Source organism: Rhamphochromis longiceps, linkage group LG6 (genome assembly GCF_057381845.1).
Source record: "Rhamphochromis longiceps isolate RC_006_pf linkage group LG6, R_longiceps_female_GT1.1, whole genome shotgun sequence".
In the NCBI taxonomy this organism is placed as follows: Eukaryota; Metazoa; Chordata; class Actinopteri; order Cichliformes; family Cichlidae; genus Rhamphochromis; species Rhamphochromis longiceps.
In genome coordinates this window covers 37,708,859-37,730,479 of record NC_140562.1, presented here as the reverse complement: position 1 = coordinate 37,730,479, position 21,621 = coordinate 37,708,859, and the positions used below count along the sequence as shown (strand labels likewise).

The 21,621-nt window shown below is 41.4% G+C and overlaps 1 protein-coding gene across 1 annotated transcript in view; it reads right to left on the bottom strand.

Moving 5' to 3' along the window:
• Positions 1-436: 436 nt before the first annotated feature.
• Positions 437-21,621, bottom strand: part of bcl11ab (BCL11 transcription factor A b) — a 33,116-nt gene continuing 11,931 nt past the window's right edge. The window contains exon 3 of the mRNA XM_085410598.1: positions 437-5,763. Within this exon, the coding sequence (XP_085266724.1) occupies positions 3,776-5,763 (1,988 nt within the window). The 3' untranslated portion in view covers positions 437-3,775. The remainder of the gene's footprint in view (positions 5,764-21,621) is intronic.

Here is a 21,621-nt window from a genome sequence, read left to right as displayed (position 1 = left end):
AAGGAGTGGTCTGAAAAAGAAAAAAGAGATTTGGACACAGGCACATATATAAAGTCAGATAAAGGACGATAAAAGTGAAGACCAAAGGCAAGAAGGGCAAAAAGAGACAGAAAGAAAGCTATTGCTAGAGGTGTGGGTGGGGAAACTAGGGGGGTAGGGTGAATAGAAGTTTGCTGGAGATATAACACAGATCTTTAGCTGACCTAACAAGGCCACTGCCCACAGATATGATTGTAAACTTCCACCCTGATGACATGTGATCCAAGCTGACCCATGCAAACATATCTGTGGAATGTATTAAAATGTTTATGTAACACTATTAATTGTCTTATACAGTATTGTGACTGTGCATACTATGACAAAAAAAATTAATAAAAGCACCAAATTCAAATATGTATGTAATACTTTTTATTATTTTTCAAGACAAAATGGCTGAGTGAAGAGAATAATGCAGACAACGGCTGAAAATAGAGTGGCATCTCCATAACTGAAAAAAAAAACAACAACAATAAATTCTTTAATTCAAGCAAGAACTTGTAAATGTTGGTCAATGACCTTTGGTCATCATAGAAATTAAGCCATCACACTTCATCAGGAGAGAGAAAACTGAACAGATTTGTTTTGCAGTGACTGTGTTCTGAATGGAACATGCGTGTTTGTAGTCATAATAAATAATGTCAACCAATGCCAAAGGTCAACTTCAAGTTCAGGTTAGAACAAACAGCTTGAGAGTAAATACACAGGATGAAATAAGGTTGAAAACCTATATGTACCTTAGTACCGTCAGCATGGATAACATGTACCAAACTTTTCTTCGCATGAGTTCAGTTATTTAGAATATGCCTTGCATATGAGATGTACCATATTTAAATTATAAAGCACCGTGGATCTTTTGGCAATGAAAAAAAAACAATCTGTAGCAAAAAAAATAAAAAAAAATCTTTCAGATTAATGTTGAATTGATTGCATATGACAAAATGTCCTTTAAAAAAAGCAAAACAGCTGGAATGTTTTTAGGTGGTACATGATCAAAGACAGTAAAAACTTTTCTACCAAGAAAACCCAACAATAGCTTGTATTACTGCATATAAAATGGCAGGAGAGAAAAATATATAAAACAAACTAAAAAGATATGTACAACCACCTGTTTTTACCTCATTGTGGTCACTCCAGCGGGACTGCCTGAAAAGGCCATCATATGACCTCTCACCCTTGGGGAACACCACAACATTTTATTTTTCAGAAATACTTATTTTCAAGCATACAAATTATTCACACTATATTATCCTGCCAAATTAAGAAAATATACGGTGGCAGCTTGTTGGGATTTTTTTTTTCACTACAGAAAAAGGGTACATTGAAACCTTTAAAGAGTACAGGCAAAACAGTTAAAAATACAGGCTCCAACATAAATACTATAAGTGCCTACACTAAGTGAACATTAATTTCAAATACCATTCTAAATACAGGAAAAAAAGTAGACCATAAATGTGTTTTGAACATAGGAACTTACATGAGTGTGCAATTTCCTAAGTATTTTAAGTTCTCTCTATATATTTATATATCATAAATCTCTCCCCAATGCAAATTTTTGTTCAACCTGAAGACTTGTGTATAGTAAAGGCAAAAAACATGAGAGACATTACAGTTCATTACATAGTGATCAAGTCCTGGTGTCTCCAGGACAGAAAAGAGAAACAACAGTAAACAAACAAAATTTAAATAAGGTTCTCCCCTAAAGATATTGATGTTTTACCTTTTTTTAAAAAAAAAAAAAATCAACAGCACATTTTACTTATCTGTTTAAATCAAATTTGTAGAATTTTTATTTTTCTGTACTGAGCAGTATATTTCTATAGTTTGTAGTATGAAGCAGGATGTTTCTATGGCAGTTCCTGCATTATTACTTCCAAGATCCAAACCAATGTTTAGTTCTCAGAAGGAGACATGGCTGGCAACAGTTTCTAGTTCAACGTTCTTTTTCTTCTTTTTTTCTTTTAATGCAAAGCAATGACACCACACTAATCTGTCAGCATAAGAGCTAGTTTTCCCTTGAGCGTCCGACTGTAAACTGGGAAAATTGAACAGTGCACGTAGGCAGTACCAGACCTGAAATCCGGTACTCATTTTATACTCAACCGACTGTACCTCCGATTAGAGAGACAGATACAGAATCCAAGGCAGAGTGACAAGTGCTATATCATCAACAATGACAGGGAGTGAAAACTAAAAATTAAAAAAAAAAAAAAAAAAAACACACACATGGCTACCACGCGTAGGTCTAGACAAACGAAAAGAAAACTAAATGTGAAAACTTAAAACCTTGTCTGCGAGGGAAAATTTGCTGATTTTTTTCAATATTCTTGTCCTTTGATTTAGAATCACATTTTGGATTTCAGTGTGACTTGTTAAAAAAAATTTGGATCGCTAAACAGTTTCTAAGATCTAATGCGGTGACGGGAAATAACACTACAGCGACATAGATTTTTGAATTGTAGAGACACCTGGTAAACCCACTCCCCACTTACTACCCTGAACATCATCCACCCTTATGCTCTTACACCCACCCAACCCTCACCTGAAAAAATCTGTCTGGCTTACAACAACTAAATCCCACACTGGGGTCTTCAAGTGGCTGTTGGCGGACACCAAAGAAACATTACTCTGTGTTACTTGCAAAAAACACCTGCAAATTGTTTAATTATCAAAGAAAATAAACTCTGAAAAATTAAGAGCTTTATGTTGGTAAAACAACTCGCCAGAGTACCCCCTCAGTACGGTACCAAAAAACATATTCACCTATACCAAAACTCTACACCAAACTCAAGCATGTAACATGCCCGTAAACAGAACTGTAATCTCGAAAAAAAAATCTACAGGAGGCAAGCAGATAAATGATTCACCAGAGATACACGTAATGTTTTTTTTCTTTTTTTCTTTTTGTTTTAGCTGGTTCTCTATGCTCCACTAAGTCAAAAAAAACACAAGGGTCGTACAGGTGCTTGATGCAAGGACCTGCTTATTTCATATGTGCACAAAATGTTGTGTAATCTTTTATAGCTGAAACTCCGAGCTTATAGCAAAAAGGAGGATTAACTAATGCAGGTAAAATATCCAAGGCACTCGTTGTTGTCATTTCACACCATATTGTTAATTTCACTGCTGTTTGTAAAAGAAATATTTAATGGCGCCAGTGCCTAGCATTTCATAGGCGGCCTAATTCTCTCTATATATATTTATCATATCTAAATGTTGCATGGAAAATCTTTCACAAAGATCAGTTTTTAAGTGTGACCCTGCTTGTCTTGATGTTTTGATTATATGACACTGCCCACTATGTTTGAACTCAAAACTGTACATGATATGTAAAACAGTATGTACTGTATGCAGCATGGGTTTTAATAAGTCTTTTTTTTTTATGTTGAAGAAATCAAAAGTATAAACAGCAACACATGTACAACCAAACCCACCAGCTGAGGACAATTTTCTCTCTAGGTAGCCAAAACACACAGAGCATGCTGTCCAGTTACAAAAAATACAAAACGTGTAAATTATTGCACAATAGAAAGGCTCAAAAAGTTTTAAGTGTGATGCAATAGTATTGCCCCGGTAATGGATCATGCATCTAGCTTCTTCCAGTCGGGATGAAAACAGGGCTGTACTGTGTACTGGTGTCTAACCCTGTTGTCCTTTCCCCTTACTTATTGGCTAGTTAGCCAGGGTTGCTTTTTAGCCAGAGGAGCTGAGAGAGAGCAACCAGCATGCTGCTCTTTGCCTACTCAGTCTTAATGTCATTAGCCAGAGGGCGGTCGCTGTGCCACTTTTTCATGTGTTTCTCCAGAGTGCTGTATACACTAAAAGGCATGTGGCAGATTTCACATTTGTACACGTCCTTGCCCATCTGTCCATGGGTCTTCATGTGACGGGTGAGCTTTGAGCTCTGAGCGCATGCATAGCTGCACAGCTCGCATTTGTAGGGCCGCTCTCCAGTATGACTGCGTCGGTGCACAGTCAAGTTGCTGCAGTTCTTAAACACCTTGCCACAATATTCACAGGTGTCACTGCGGCGACCATCCTTCGAGCTCGGCCTGCCATTGCCGCTGACACCGTGGGGAGTGCTGGCCCCGCTGCCGGTGCCGCTCCGTACTGATGCGGCACGTTCCCCATCGAGTTCACCGGGTGGAGTAGAGAAGCGCAAGCTGCCGTTTTCTGAAGAGTGCTCAGATGAAGAGGCAAAGGGTGATTGTCTGGAGTCCCCACCTGTGAAGCTGATGAAGGGGTCCTTGAGTTGCCGGGAGGCAGCGTAGCCAGCAAGCCACTGAGAGTAGACGTTCTCTGTGTTTGGGATTGTGGGAGTGGGAGGGTCAAGGTCTTTCTCTACCTTGATGCGCTTGGACAGGGGACTGAGGGAACCAGGACTGACCCCTCCACCCAACAGCTTCCTGGACAGGTTGTCATTAGATAGAGGTCTCAAGCCATTGATAGTAGTAGTGGTTCCATCATCTGCCCGGTCTGACTCCATGGCTGAGTTTTCATCAATAGGCTCCCTGGATAAGCTCCGGCGATGTGGGTGCAGAGCCTCGCTGTTCTGGTGATGGCGAGCCCCTTCAAGCCTCAAGCTAAATCGGTAGTCATTCCTTCCCTCTTCTTCTACTCCAGGCTTTCTCTCAATTTCCTCCTCCTCCCCCTCCTCCTCTTCTTCCTCCTCCTCCTCTTCTTCTTCTTCTTCTTCTTCCTCTTCCTCATCATCTTCCTCTTCCTCCTCCTCCTCTCCATTTTCAGGCAGAAGGCCATTGTTCTCACTTTTGAACTTTGCCACCACTGACTTGAGTGCATCTGTGGCACTGCCCATCAGCTCACTCGTACCAGGTTCAGGTGAGCTAGCAGTTGAAAGACCATCATCTGACTTGGCATTAAGCAGTGAAGACTTACTCTGACAATGTGTCTTCATGTGACGTTTTAGTTTGCTAGCCTGTGTGCAGGCATGGTTACAGAGGTGACACTTAAATGGCTTTTCCCCTGTATGGCTACGCCGGTGAACAATAAGGTTGCTCTGGAATTTGAAGGTCTTCCCGCAGAACTCACAAGATTTTGCTTTGAGAGGGGTGGTCGATTGGACTGCATTTGTTACAGGATTAGGTGTGGAACGTGAGCCAGAAGGTGACTGAGAGGTGGAGAGGGGAGGTGTTGCTGAAAATGGAGGCTTAGAACCTGGCTGGAAAGGCTGCAGCAGCCGTTGCATAGGGTTGGGTCTGTTAGGGGAAAGAGGCGGAGAACCTCCTGTGGCATTTCCGGCCAGCTCACGTAGACGTCTAGAAAAGTCCATGGTCTGAGGGGCTTCTAATGGCACAGAGTTCAGCCTCATCACCCGGTCAAAAGCACTGGGATGGTGTGTTGCCAAGGCTAAGTCATCAGGGCTGAGGTGATGGCGCGGTGGTGGGCTGAATAGCGGTGGCGTTCGGGGATAGCGGCCCTCACGAGGCGTGGACGCTGAATCCCGACCAGACCCAGAACCCGGCATTCTCAGGAGGCTGTAAGGGCTGCCATCAGCCAAGTGTACAGCATGAAGAGGGGGCTGGGAGGAATTACAGTCACCCCCCATTCCGGGAGCTGCAGCCACACGAGGGGTGAGGGGGCTGCCGGGCTCGCTCTCCAGATAGATACGGAAGCCATGGGTGTTCTGGGCATGCTGGAGCAGGAACCAGGCACTGGTGAAAGGCTGTTTGCATGTGGTGCAGGTGTAACTGCTGGGCTCATCTTTATCTGACAAAAAGAAACACACAGAGAGAAAATAAATGTAAACTGGGAGATTCAAACTATAAAAAGAACATTAGTAATTTTATTAACACCATATATTATTATAAAAGGAAACATGATGCTTAAATAATGCAAGTAGGGTTTTAAAATAGGTAAAGTAATTATCAAAAACCAAGAGAATATAGACTAATTTGACAACAGCCTATAAAATATCTGCGATCACTTCTGACCAGAACTATTATGATTAGATGAAGGTATTGAATAACATTTTAAAAAAAAAATTTACAATTGCACTCTATTTAAACAGAGCAAATTATTCATCTTAGTAAAATTGTTATTGCTCAATATCACAGCTATAAAATGTGAAAACTGTGTGTGTGTGTGTGTGTGTGTGTGTGTATGTGTGTGTGTGTGTGTGTGTGTGTGTGTGTGTGTGTGTGTGTGTGTGTGTGTGTGTGTGTGTGTGTGTGTGTGTGTAGGTGTGTGTGTGAATTTAGATTTAACACTTAACAGAACAAAAGATAAAACACAATTACAAGAGACAGGCAACAAACACACAAATTACACGGGAAGAAGGCATAGGAATATTTAAAACAATAATTGACTTTCAATAGCACTTGCACACTGACCTGAGATTTGCCTGACAATGCACGCCTAATCTCGTTAAAAACACTCATCTCCCCTCCAAAGCCTTGTTTACAGAATTAGCAGGGCTAAAGTGGGACATGTATCTGATGCTGCATATTAACACTGAATACAAATAAGAGGTCACATGTTAATAAATTGTACCAGCGTTTATCACAAAAAACACACATTCACAGGAAAAAAAGAAGCGAAGAGGAAAATTGGGTATGTGTGTTTGTGTGTGGGTGGGGAGGCTCCAATGAAAATGCATTTCATGCATTACTTTTCTATTTCTGATATTTCATGCTTTATGGATTTATTTAAATCCTCTCAGGTGAATAGAAAAGGAGAAGAAGGAGAAAGAAGAAGTGAGAGATATGCAAAATAAGAAGCATCCGCCACTTGCAAATGTGCTCCCTCTTTCATCTTTGGGGTTTCTTATCATTTCTTCCCTTTTTTCTTCTTTCACTTGAGGGCATTTTTCTGAAGTCATTTGCCAATGCTGAACCCAAACCATGGCCATACTGTGTTTGAAGAGGGAAAACAAGGGAGCGGGAGAGAGGATGATAGGCTATGTGTGCCTGATTGAAACTATGGGTGATCCCTAAGATGGTGGATGGACAGTTTTGCATGTTTTAAGCCTTCTACTGTTGAAGAAAAAGGGTGAGAGGGGCCAGAAAAATATAGTGACAGTCTAAAAGAAAGAGGAGGGATGTGGTGGATGAGCAACATAGGGAACGGATTGGTGTTTTTTGGTTTGTATCTCTATCTTATGTGTCCAGAGTCAATGTGGCCCCCTCCGAACAATCTCACTTAAAGACCAGGACACAGCTAAAATGTGCACCCAATCAAACCTCCACACAAACCTTTTTCTCTTGACTGAAAAGAGTTGGAAGGGGGTATACTGGTAAATTATGGATCATTACAATCTGCAAAAATTACAGTTAATTGCTGCCACCTGCAAGGGGCTTTGACCCACTATGGAATTTTTCCATCATAAAAAAGCCATTTGCCCATACACATTTTTTTCTCCCTCTCTCATAAGCACAAATAAAATGTGCCCATTACATTAACTGCTATATGTATGTTTCCTTATTATGTGTGTGTTTTTATGGCTTTAAGTAGAAAGCCCCGTGTCACTTGTAAAACAGTTGCAATAACCTGGCCTCTCCCGTTCACTTTGCTTTGATTCAGTCTACACGCTTCCTCATCCCCGTCTTAATGTGCGAGCACACAGTATATATGCATGAGGGGGGAAAATAGATTAATTTTTTTTGTTATTGTGAAGGACAAGAAAAAAGGACGGGCTGGCTGGAATGTGAGACGTCCATGTTTTTAGAGGAAAGTGAGCACTAAAGGATCATGGAAGGAGGCAGGGGGAAGGAAGGGAGCAAAGGAGAGAAGTGTGGCGTGAAGGAGACATTCCTAATGACAACCCACCATATTTCTGAAGGACACAAGAGCCACAAGAATGCACTTCAAAGCCAGTACTCAATTCATTTTCTTATGCATCAAAACCAGCATGTCTTGTGCTATGCAATCACTACTCCATCTATAGACATTTGACAAACTGTGTTCATGCCACAAGCAGTGATGATAATTGTTATTCCCATCCGAGCAGTGGACACATTGATGGGCATCAACAAGCCAGACCAACACATGCCCAGATTTACAACAATGGCAGAGGAGATATCTAAATAAGCCCACTATTGTCCTTAATAGCTGTCCTCAAAGGGATGGAAGGACAGCTTTTCAAAAGGATAAAAGACATTCTGACGAGGCGTTTGATGGCCTTGAAGGGTTTTTTTTTTCCTTTTTCTGCTTGTATGGAGAAGCACGAAACTGTGCGAGGGAGGAAGGATGATCTTATAAATGAGTCTGTCCTCTAATAGAATAAAGGAAAGCTCTCCCTCGCTTTCTCAGTCCGTTTCTCTTCTTCTAGTAACTTTAAGTCTGTGATGAGTTAGGGCTGGAGAGCAGAAGAGCAAGAGAGCTGGAGCTAATGCTGAATCTACACGTCCCTTTGAAATAGGATCAGCAGAGAGGAGAAACCACACTGACAACCCCTTAGCTGCCATTTCATGGCAGAGGCTGAAAGAAGAGACTGTGAAGGAAAGAGGAGACAGAAAGAATATAGAAGAAGTGAGAAAGGGCAGGTGGTTTGGGAGCAAAAAGTTAGAAGGATGACAGAGAAAAGAAAAATAGAAAGTAGAAGATACACAGTCAAAGGAATGAAATGGGAGGTTAACAATTCCTTCAAAGCCTTTCGAAGCATTGCAACACAAAGCAGCGGGAGGCTATTATTGTGATATTAATGGACATTGCACTGATATCAGAGAGAAATGATTTGATCTAGGGGTAGGCCTGTTGCAAGGACAGAAGAGAAATTATGATAAGTCAAAGAGAAGATAAGGTAGCCTCGCAGCAACACTCACAAAACATCGTAGCCAACAATTTTGACCAAAGTCATACAGAATCCTGAAATTCTAGGCAACTGAGGAACACATTGCTTGTGCATATTCCTCTATCGTTAATGGCCCATTTCCCATAATTAGTCTTACTTGCACTCTCTCAACAACATGTACTTACACAAAGAGTAGCTATACCACCCTGTTCCACGTTGTCCCATAAGCCCAAACACTGGCAAAACCACAAAAAAAAATCAAGTAACAGACACAAAGACAACCCATTGACCAAGTGCTGGCAAGTTAAAGATGCACTGACACAAAAATGTCAACAGCTTTCTCTTCCTCACCCACCACTCACAGATGTATTGTTTACAACTATTTAGCCATACAATAAAAAGTTAGCAGACTTACCATGCCCTCCATTTTTATTTTTATTTTTGTCCTTGACCAGTTGCGATAGTGGGCTGAGCCTGTCCTGGTGTGACCATGCAGCTTTCACTGATATTGGTCATTTAGCTAATGGAGGAATGGGCTAACAGGATTAGCTTGCTTGGCTTCCAAAGGAGGAGGAAGCCACAGAGACAGAAGACACGAGGGACACAGTGTGTCACTGCCATTTCTCAAAGTTATCAGTCGCTATGGCTCGAGAGAGCACTCACACACACCTGAAAAGTGATTATGCTAATAGAAGGTCTTTGCCAATATTCATAAGTGTTTATAGGTGTTGGAGTGAGTGCCTCGGGAAGACAGAGGGTTGTCAATACAGTGCCTCTTAAGAGTGCCTCGGCCGTAACTCCTGTTAATGTGATTACCACTCTGTTTATGTCATTAGGGTATTCACAGTCAGGGACTGGACAGGGGTGAAGGGTGAAGCAGGAAAGGAGAGGTTGAGGAAAAAGATGGGGGAGTAACAGAAGCTCACAATAGGGGCCTTCTTGGTTTACATGACTTTCAGCTCAGTTAACAACAGAACTGTAATTTTTCATTAGCAGCTTTAGAGACTAAGAGAAGGATCTGTCATATGCCTCATACATGTTATCACCTTAACGTTTTTTCTCTGTCTCTGCTTTTTTTTCTTTGTGTGTGTGTCTGAAACCTGATAGAGCAAATGGACTGGCCTTGACCTTCTTTCTTACTTCTACGTCTCGATCTGTTTGTCTGTGTTTCTCTGCCACAGCCACATACACCCAGCTCTTTGTCCCAGCCAGGCTCGTTATGGTGCGCTAAGCCACTGGCCACAGACAAAAGGCTTGTTTGACAAACACTTGTTCCTGAGACAAAGCCGGATGCAGGAAATACAGTTTACTAAACAGAAAACCAGCCAACACTGACTGGTGTTGGAGTCACACATTATACAGTATGGGGAAGCTGACCACTACTCACTACATAAGGCACAAATGTAGGGAAAGTGAAAAGGAGACACACAATGAGGGGGGGGGGGGGGGGGGGGGGGGGAGAATGGAGAGCTAAAACAGAAAGGAACGGGGAAAGACAGAGGTAGACTAGGAGAAGAAAAGCAGCTGGCATGAGCAAGACAGGGGAGGGGGTGCAGATCTCCAGATAAAGATGCATGGTGGTCTTTGAAGGCCTGTGCCAGTATAAAGTAAGCTGCTGGCTGTAGCTTTGTTCCCAATCAGACTTTTACACTTCTTACCTTTCCTTTCTCCTTCTCATGAAAGGTGATAAGAGCAACAGTTGAGCTCGGGAGTTTTTTCTGAGCCACTAAGAAACCACAGATGGCACCCACACAGAGGCCAATGAATGAATGCGCCATACACAGTAGACAAATGTGTGTTCTCGTATAATTTCGTACTTTCTTTTTGTAATCAGCACGCACACTCACTGTTAGAATGACTACATGACTGTTTCCTGTAGTATCCATGCATTCATGTCTGTGTATTTGCATTCAACACACTTGCCAGAATAATTTTAAATTTGCATCACTCTACGCTGTCTGTTTCCCCAGCATAACCTTAGTCTTTTTGATCTTTTCTCAGTTGAACTGTGTTTGAACTGACCATCCATCTACCCATTCATCCATCTCTCTTTCACTCCATCTATCATTCTCTCCATCCATTCATCCACTCCGACTAAGCGCAGCTGGACAGCTTCGTGTTTGGGTGCGGCTCGGGTCCGGCAGACCTTATAATAGGCAGGGCCAGCCGTGTCTCTGATGCAGATCATTATTTGCTCTCTGCTTACCAGTGACAGTGGGAGGCCGCGCACTATTGTTTCTCATCCTAGCTCTAATAGTACAGTGAAAAGACCTCTGGGCTTCTAAGCTTAACCAGTCTAATTAAATGGACCGTCGCTTATGTAAGCATCCGCAGAGATTATTTATTGAGTTGGGATCCGTTTCACAGGATCAAACCACCGTCAACAAAAGCCAATGCTCAGTGGAGAAGGTATTAAATAAAGGACGGGAATCAAAGAAACTGCAAACTGCCAAGTGTCAGTTTAAGCACACATATCCAGGTACATAAGAAGACTTAATCAAGCAGGAGTATTTTTGGACTCGGGCAATATCCCAGATGGGTGAGAAGTCTCTGAGCACTTCAGAGGGGAAATGTGAAAAGTGTTCTGTCAAAGAAAAGATATGTCTCAATAAATTGCAGCTTAGGGGGAGGATAGCAGAATAAAATAGGCTAACAAAGAGCATAACACAATATATTAGAAATCAGTGGAATACAAAAGATTATTGTAAATACACGAACATTTTTGGGTTATACAACCTTCAACATTCACATGAGCGCATCTCTGTCATTTCTTACAAGCATCATGTGTGTTTCAAGTGCAATGTCAAGATAGCCTTCGTATAACATGAGGCCAGAGCCTGAGCTTCACTATCTCTGCAAAGCTCAGCTTATGACAGGCTGCCGTCCCTGCAGAAAGGATGGAAGGGGACCAGTGAGGTCGACTAGCTGCACATTTCTGCATAAATCTCTAGATAGATAGCATCAGGAGAAGAGAAACAGGGGAAGGAGGCAGGCAAGCAGCAAAGGATGATAAGGCCCCCGGGGCAGGGCATTCAACACTGTCAAAACTGTTTCGTCTCCGGCTATTGGATGAGTGGAGCGCGTTATGAGCCTGCATACCATTTGCCAGGACGCGATACGGCTTCACCGGAGCATACAGGCCCCTGTGTCTGACCTCCCCCCCACTACATGTCTTCACAGACATGTAGGAAGATGGACAAAACATCACAAATGCCACATGGAAGCAATTCTGAAGATCTAATGTATGCATACTGAAGTCACGTTACCAAAGAGCTTACAGAAAAGCTCTGATAAACAGAGCTATTGACTACTCTGAGCAATAAGAAGGCAGTTTAAAATTTGGAAACACAAAGTGCAGACCTGAAAAACTGTCTTACTTTAAATAAAGCCTCATATTTGTGTCTTTATGTGCTTTTGCTTCATTTGCTTCTGGGCAGAGCACAGAATGAGCCAGGCTGCAACATCCTTGTATCGTTTATGAAATAGAAATTGTTTAAAGCCAGTTAAGCAGTCTCCTATCTACCTATAAAGATACTGAAATCCATAGTAGCTTTAAGAACAGGATGCTCTCTTGCAATAAACACTCATGTTGAATTTCATGGTATTTTATCGTTTGCCTCTATTCCTCTGGAATAGGGACTAGGTTAAGTGAAATGTGTGGATGTATGAGGCAAGATCTGCATTCACTACCATGTACTCCTAGATGGACTTGCACAAACAGCCAAACATAAATAATAAATTAAAAGTCGGGGTAAAACACAAAGCAGATGAAAAATAAACACGAAGTTGGTCTAAGTTTAAGAAGAAGAGAAGATAAAGAGACTTTCTCTCATCTACAGGCACGGACCTGTAGTCTGTGCATCTCTGGACATCCAAACAGATAAAAACAGCTTCACACACTGTAACACACATACACACAGTGTATCTGTCTGGACTGAGTAAACACTTAAGCCTGTCTAAGGTTGAAGTCATTCCCTTTTTGTCCCTGATGCAGCCTGCATGCTCCTCTTTCCATCACGTTATTTTCTTAACACGCTCTGATGACAGCACTGAAAGAGGTCAGAGCAGGTCTTTCTCTCGCAATCACACACACTCTGTAACCCACCCATAGCTTCTCCCTTGCCCCTTTCAATGCATCTATTAGCTTTTACCTTTGGCCTATATCACACACAGATACTGTAACTCACACACAAGCAAAAAAATTTTCTCTAAATCCTTCTTTTCTTAAACCCCAAGGGACTCTTCACTTATAAACACCTGTGTCTCAAAATACTTCTCATTTTCTTCTCGCATGTATTTTGTGCCAGGTATATCTCAAAATGTATCCGTTCGGCCAGCGTGTGCAAATTTTTTTGACTCTCTGTTACTTTTACTTGACACAAATGAGAAGGATAAACTCTTTGCACTAATACTTCTGTAAAAAAAAAAATCAGCACTGAAGGTGCATTTGTTTGATGGTCTTTGTGGTGGTTTTAGGCTTCAGATGCACTTGGATCAACGGTAATCTATACCAGTACTATATTTTCTTTGCCTTGTGCAAAAGTGGACAGCTTTTAGAAAACACAAAGTTTTGCCTGATGTTGACCTGAGTTGTTTGTTCATAAACACACTCACAGTAGCCCCAGAAGCTCTCAGGCATGGGTCATCATTTGGATATCAGTGAACAAGGGCTGTTTTAAACATGCAGTTATTTTTCACCCTGTCCTACCACCTCAGGGTGAGAGGACCAGGGCATGTGAGCTTGGGCCAAGCATAGCAGCTCGTTATGCATAGGAGCCTCAAGGCATTGTGGAGGGACATGGCACTTTAAAACAAGAGGGCCAGTGTGTTGGAGTGTCCCGTGGCCTGGAGCTGTGGAGGCTGAGGGTTTAACACGCGTCCCATCTGGTGTGTGTGACTGTGCACACGGTGGTCGAGTGGTTAAGGAAGCATCAATAGCCAGACTCTTTAGATCAAGGGGTGTCTCAGGGTCAGATCTAGCTCACAAATCCATTTTCCTTAGGAAAAAGACACAGTTTAAGTTACAGAATTATTTGATCATTATATTCTGTGATTTTCTTTTTTAATCTTAGCACTTATTTTACCAAGAAGAGCACACTGGAATTGAAGCTTAGGACATGAAGTTCTCTGATCCCATAATAAGGACACAGGCCCTAACAGTGAGACCTCAGTGCCCCAACCAACCACCATCCATTCTTCCAAGCCTCCATTCCCCATTACATTATTAATTCATCAAGGAGAAAACTGTGTTGGGCCATTGCTCTGCCCAGGCGCTTTCCAAATCTTGATTAAAATTGCAAAATGGCCTCCTGTTCAGCCCTAAATTCAGCCCCTTACTACAGAAGCAGGGAGAGACATAAGAGAGCGAAGAAGTGGTCAGAGATCCAAAGTGACCTATATATATTTCTTTTTGGGCTCCTTTTCTAGACCTTTACAGCAGGATTGCTCTCACTGTAGTTATTGCAGCTTTATTTGTACATGGTTACCATGTTATTACCATGTTATTACCAAGTTGTAATATGAAGTGTTACAAGAGGTTAATGCCAAAAAGTCACATAACATTTGTTGATTTGTTTTTTATTTATTCATTGTTATTTGGTCTAATGCCTTAAAATAATTTGCCAAATCAGTGATTTGAAGTTTGATTGCACTTCATGCTAAATTATATTTTTTCTCAGCAACACAACTTGGAGGAGAGAAGACTGAGCAGGTTTAAGGCATTCAGTTCATGTACATGTAACGTTTACCATCGATAACAGTCTGTAAGATGGATGGGCCATATGCTTGGCAATAGCAGGCCATGCTTCACACAATTCTTCATCTTCGAGTCTCGCCGTACCAGATTCCTGCCTACTAATTGAAGACATGTGGTCTGATCAGCCACTATAGCAAAGAATGGAAGATAATGGGCCAAACAGTACAGAATGGGACTTACAGATCAGAACGCCAACACCCATAACCAATATTGCTATTGAAGACCAATTTAGCATATATATCAGTGATGGCTTCAGTTTGGCTGCACTGCATGTGCTTTTAAAAGCATGCTTAACACAGGTACAAGTTTTTTGTATTTGTTTTTGTTTTTTCAGCTGTCTTTTCAGTTACGTGCACACTCACACCATCTACCATCACGTGGATCTTTCTGCATATTCTCCCCGGAGGTGTGTCAGATCCTTGCATAGGTCCAAGCTGTAGTGAGCGTGATATTAATTAAGGTAGCCAACCTGTAGGTTCCTTTGTGCCCAGCTGTAAAGCATAAATCAGGCTTTTAACGAGGCTAGGGCCGTAAGATCTCAAACCGTGCTGGAATGCTACCTGTACAGCCATGCCAAAAATCTGTCTGGGTCTAGGGCTCCTATAGATTACTATGTTTATAAGGGGGACTATAGCAACCTACCCTGAGGATGGAAAGAGGGAGAGCAAAGCAGAGGAGCAAAAAGGGAGGGTGGCAAAAGGGGGAAAAGAACTGTTTCTATGAAGTCATCAGCTTTAAGTAAACATGTTGTGTTGGTGGGCAAGTGTGCAAAACATTAATTTACTGTTTTTACAAAGGCTGCGTAAAACCAAAGGTAACCAAGATAAAATAATCCAAGGCAGACTGAGCACATCAGAGAGATAATAGTAGTAACAAGTCCAAATTTCAGCAAGAATAATCTCCAAATAAGCAATCGTATTTTACTTTAAATCTAGTAAAAGATGTCTTCGAAAAATACCAAAATGAGCTTTTACTTCTCAAAAAGATTTGATAAGCAGGACAGGTGAAGAAAGCCTGTGTGCATTTAGTGACAGAAGGATTTATTCACAAACAGCTGCAGAACAGGACACATGCATGTACAGCTAGCTGGCAGGGAGGCAGGCTGGTTGAGTCCACCTCAAAGCCATTATTTCTTTACAGAAAGGGCCAATGAGCTGAGACATTCCTCAACAGGCAGTGGCAAGACATATTCAAAAAAAAACATAGGAAATATACAAACTCATATACTTGCTGTATGCACACTGCAGAAGCAATGCATTGAACTGTGCTTTCAGGTTATTTTCACATGTATTAGACAGTACAGAAGCACTTCACAGTGCAATGCCTACAATAGAAAGACTTCTTGTAAACATTATATAAATGCATGTGAAAATGCAGACATTTGGATTAATGGCTGATCAGGGGATAGATAGAACTGGCTCCTCAGACTGCACTCTGCAGCACCACCTGAGATTTATGGGCCAGATGTTTGTGCCATTGCTTCTCTAACAGACTATAAAACTTCATTTACAGAAGTTACTACTTGAGTAAAGCATCGCCGGCCAGTTAAAAAATTTGCTATGCTGATACAAACGTCAACTTCAAACAAGTCTTCCTTCCACAGCTTCTTCCGCATGCTACTCATACAATCGCAGAATTTTTTTCTCAATTCTCAGATTCCCGAGATCCACCTTGTCATTTTGAGAAATCATGACAACTGACACAAGGGTCAGCAGACTGGTTGTGTTTCATTCTGAAAAATTAACTTTGTTTGCAGAAGGTTAACCTGCATAGCTCCTCATTCCATACATTTCTAGCTGATATAGTGTAGGCCTATAGAAAATAAAGCCAAGGTGGCTGAGAATGCTTTGCAGATGACCCAAATGCTATCTCATGTACCTTTGACACCGCTGTATAGATATATAAAGACATAAAAAGATATGTTTGCTCATAAAACACATGCCCTTTATTGCTCTCCCCCAGTTTCATCACCTCTACAGTACATGGAGGGGTAGCTGATGAAAAGAGGAATTAAAGGCAATGAGAGAACAAGGATATTATCAGGAGAGGAAGGGGTGTAGTTGAAGGGTGTCAAGAAAGGCATAAAGAGCTGCAAAGAAGAGAAGAATGGAAAAACAAAAGAGTGGTGGACAGCTTTACACTGCAGCACCCCATTCTAGATTACATTAGTGGCAGCTGCTTCCTTTGTGTGGTTTTATGGCCTAGTCCCAAGAAAAAGCTGCTAAAATTTCATTTAATCTGCAGCACAAACTCAAGTGTCTGTCAGCCACTCAAACAAGGGGTCCTAAAAGCACCATGCTCTCATATAACTCCGGCAAAATAACGCTAATAATATCTCTCTCCGTAGCCATACAGGCAGACATTTTGTGTAACCAAAGAGGGCCTGCGTGTGCTGCCCGTGCATGGGAAACTGGCCCACTCTTTCAGTCCAGGGGCAGGCCTTTAATGGTGGGTGAGGGAGCCAGACAACATCCCCCCCCCCTTTATCTTCACCTCCTGTTCATCCTTCCAAAGTCATTAGCTTATGTTAATCACTTAAACTACCAGGAATGACCCCCCAATTTCATTTATACTTAACAGCTTTCATACTCAACAGCAGATGATGACACAGCTGCTACAACCGATTTATTTAGGTAAAATAACTGTACAGACAAGGCTGAATTTTTCGTTAATTTAAATTTGCTTCTCATCAAACGTGTGTTATATTCTGTGAGAATAAAAAAAATCATATTTTTGTAACTTAGCTTAGCTAATTTTTTTTATTTATTTTTTTACCATAGCTGTATTATGTAAGGAGAAAGGCTTCTGAATAACTTACGGCAAAAGTTGTCCAATGTCTAAAATAATTAAAATCATGGCTAAAGGAGTTATGACAAATGAAGAGAAATGTGCAAATCCAAATCCAGCGTTATCTATATTTCAGTTATCTCAATATCCTGCTCAAAAAGATCCACAAACCAAATATTTTATTAGCTGTGCTGGCCGGACGCGAGGATGGAGCTTTGACGGCAGTGCTAACTGACAGAATGCAGCAGCACAGGCAGCGGTTAGAGGCAGCTTCCTTCCTGAGCTTTGGGATCACAAAGCGACATGTCCACATGTATATCTTGCCATGTGACACCGCTGCTGAAGCTTAAGGCAAAAAAAAAAAAAACAGAGAGAGAGAGGGAGGGAAGGAGGGAGGGAGGGAGAGGATGAGGAGGAGTTCCCTCCAAGATAAAAAGATTGCAACATTGAAGAGAACTACGAAGATCAGGGAGAAAGAGGTAACTGAGAGGAAAAAAGAAAATACCAAAGTACCAAGCATACTGGAGATGGAGTACTCCTCTCCATCTGTTTAAATGAGGTGGCTCTCAGTCTCACTTGCACATTGCTCATCCACTCAGGTTTGACTTAGGCTTAAGAGACTGACATCACTGTGTGAGGATAATAACAATGAAGTATGGCCTCCATATAGACGGAAAGAGCTGTCAATCTTTCTCCTCATTTGACTGGACAGGCATGTGTTTATTTTCACCGTCATCTCATGGACTTCCTAGAATTACTGTAAAGCTTAGGATGTTTTTGGTATTTGTTAAGCTTGATTGAGTTTGAGGAAACTTTTCAAAACAAGTACACGCCCCAGTTTATCCTTCAAGCTGGGCTCTTCCAGCTGCCTGGGAGCTTTATGGTCCTGCGCAGTATCTTTGCTGTTCTTAGGACTCTCTCTTCTGAACAGAGATAGATAGATAGATAGATAGATAGATAGATAGATAGATAGATAGATAGATAGATAGATAGATAGATAGATAGATAGATAGATAGATAGATAGATAGATAGATAGATAGATAGATAGATAGATAGATAGATAGATAGATAGATAGATAGATAGATAGATAGATAGATAGATAGATAGATATGAGCAAGATTTGCAATTATCTTCTCATCTTAGTTTCTCCAAGAAAGCTGTAAATATATTTTCTTTAAGCCCATGCATCCTCTACTGAGACTGCTCAGTTAATCAAAGTGACATTAAGCAGGAAGTTGTGCGCTCAAGACTGATTGCTGAATTTAACATTATTTGCTTGGCCAAGGCTACAAAAGCACTTTGAAACCACTGACAGCAATTTAATTCATATGCTGGCTCAAAAAATATGTTAATGGACATTCAGTCTTACCTTTTCAACTTAAAGCAGTATTTACAGAAACCAAGTAAAATGAGAGAGAAAGAGAAAAGAAAGCTACACCGACACAAATGAGTGTTAATGAAGACATAGTAAAGCTGTGGGGGGGAGGCGGAAGAGATCGGCGAGGGCAAATTAACCTTTTTAATTGGAGAGTGGTAGCCCTCTTTGGACCCTGCAGTTAGATCCAGAGTGCTGACAGATGATGAGAGGGAAATGGCAGGCCTATTACAGGCAATCTGGCCCTGCAACTTGGCAGACCAATGCAGTACCAGAGCCTGGGGAGAACAGGGCATGTCCAGCACAGAAAGCACTGCCAGACCGTTCACCAGCAGAGAAGGGCTTGCCTCAATAAAGGTATAAAAAGGGAATAGTTATCTTGGCACTTTGAGCTGTGGGGCAAAAGGTTGTCATAAGGGAATCTAGTTTCTTGTCTGATAACAAAATACTACCTGGTCAAGAAAACGGAGAAGGGCTTTGCTTTAATGAAAGAGAACCAGTTTGACAGGTCTCAGAGAAGAGAAGGGCCTGAGTCGGAGGCGTGTGTGTGTGTTTGTGTGTGTGGTGGAGGGTGTAAAAAAATGCACACTGAAAAATTCACACAACATTTGTGTTCGCCTGACTTTGTTCTCGTGCACACAAATTTTCAAACCCACTACTTCTGTCCTGTGTTCACATAGGAGCCAGATGCAAGAGAAAAACATCAGCGAGGATAACTTCCTGACTGTCTGTGTGTCTGGATGCGAGAAGCATGTTTATGTCTGGGGATACAAGGAAAACAAACATCAAGGTCAGAGAAGCTGGAGTCTGTCCAAGCAATAGATAGCCCCTTCTTAACAGGGCTGAAGGCTTGCTTTAACATACACCCCCAGGGAGACACCAGGATTTAGACAGAACCCTTAAGCAGGATTTCATATTGAATATCTGGACTCCTATACCGTTAGAATTATTTGCCAAGTTGAATACTTTTTACATGACATATGAGAGACACTCGTAGGTCCTGACTCATTGTCTTGCTTCCCAGCAGACAGTTGAGGTAAACATAATCCTGACGCCTAGTCTTCAAGGCTGACCCCATTAGAGAGGTGCCCATTGACATCTCTAGGTCATCACCTTTAAAAATGACCAATCTTTGTCTCTCCTCCTCCATCCCATCTTTTTGTCCCATTTTGTCCATCCCTGAGTCTTCAAATTATCCGTTTCTGTTTTCTTGTCCATCTATCTTGAATTATGTATTCCAATGCATTTCAAACAAGATGCACATCATCCACACCCATCCAAAGGATGAATTAAAGCCTCACAGTCTTTAGATGTCTTTATGTATGCTTACTCAAGTTATGGCCATCTCTCAGCATCTGCTTGAATCTCATGCACACAAACACTCACAAATTTCTCCATCACTCAGTCTTTCTGGATGTCTGTGTCCACACACACATACACACACAAATACACACACATACAAATACCAGACACATGGCCGAAGAGAGCAGGCTACCATCTGGGAGTAGTGGCCGGCTTTGTCTGAGGGGGTGAAAGCGCCAATAAGACTCCCCTTTAACACACACACACACACACACACACATACACACACACACATAAACCATACACACAACCCTTGCAGCAGCCCCCATCACCCTCCCCATCCAACTGCTCTAAGTGTGAGAGCTCTTCTCATACAATCTGCACATATACATATGCAAATTTGCAGGGGGCATTATAAAAACAGCCATCATCTCTCTCTCCCACACATACACACACACACACACACACACACACACACACACGCACACATATAAAAGCAAGATATTTTTTTGGCCTCAGCACCAAAGTAGCCACACAAGATTTTTGGGAAAGAAAACATGTTTCTAAGAAATAGAGCAATAGCTTGAAGGCTGAAAGTAAAGGGGGAAGATAAAAAGAAGAACCTTCTTTATAAATAACAAACTAATGTGGGCATGTGTGAAATACATGCAAATAGGATTGCACACATTTACATGTAGACAATTAAGTGCATACACTCACAGTCATGCAAATATATATTATCCACATTTTTCCTGCAGCATGCATGTGATGGGTACGTATAATCACATCTATTGTCCTTATATTAAAACATCACACTTGTCTATTTTTGGATTCGAATGTGAACTTGTTTATAAAATCATTGCATTTATAGTCATCAACTGTTTCTAAACTTGGGGGGAAAAATCAAAGAGATTACTGCAATTAAGATAAGATAAGAAAATCTGCACTTGAACTTTAAAGATTTTCCCTGGTGTCCATTTGTCATAATCAAATAACAAAAGGCTCTGAGCGAGAACAGAAGAAGAGAAGAAGAAGTGAGGGAGAGAAAGTCAGGCATCAGGTAAAAAAAAAAAAAGAGTGGCAGACACCTGCAAGGCTAGCTGAAAAGGTGACACCTAATCCACTCCTTTTCTTAAACATCCCCACGTCTTCACAACCAACCTTTCACACAAGTATCACACCTTTTAAAAAAGTCAGTTTTCTCACCTTAGCATTACGCACTTCTGCTTGAGTCATAACCCCACTTTTCACTTAAAATTATGAGTATGCGAGCGGCCAAAAATGTAAACATCTTGTCAATCACAGAAGCAATTTTATTAAAATCATAAATATTCTAAAGAGGGAGGCTCTGTTTTTTTCAAAACCTGCAATCATAAAGTGACAAAAATGTGGCATCCGAGAATTCCTTAGATGTTCGTGATGTGACAGAGCCTTCTGATCTGCCACGCTGAGGGAAGGTTTGTGTGTGAGCTGAGAACATTTGAAGTAGAATCGCGAACAGCTTGCTCTCAAAACTCGAGGGACACATCCGAGTCATAATTAGGAGAGAAGTTGCGTCCACATTTTTTACAGCTCACACAGACAAACACGTTCATCAACACCGACACATACAGTA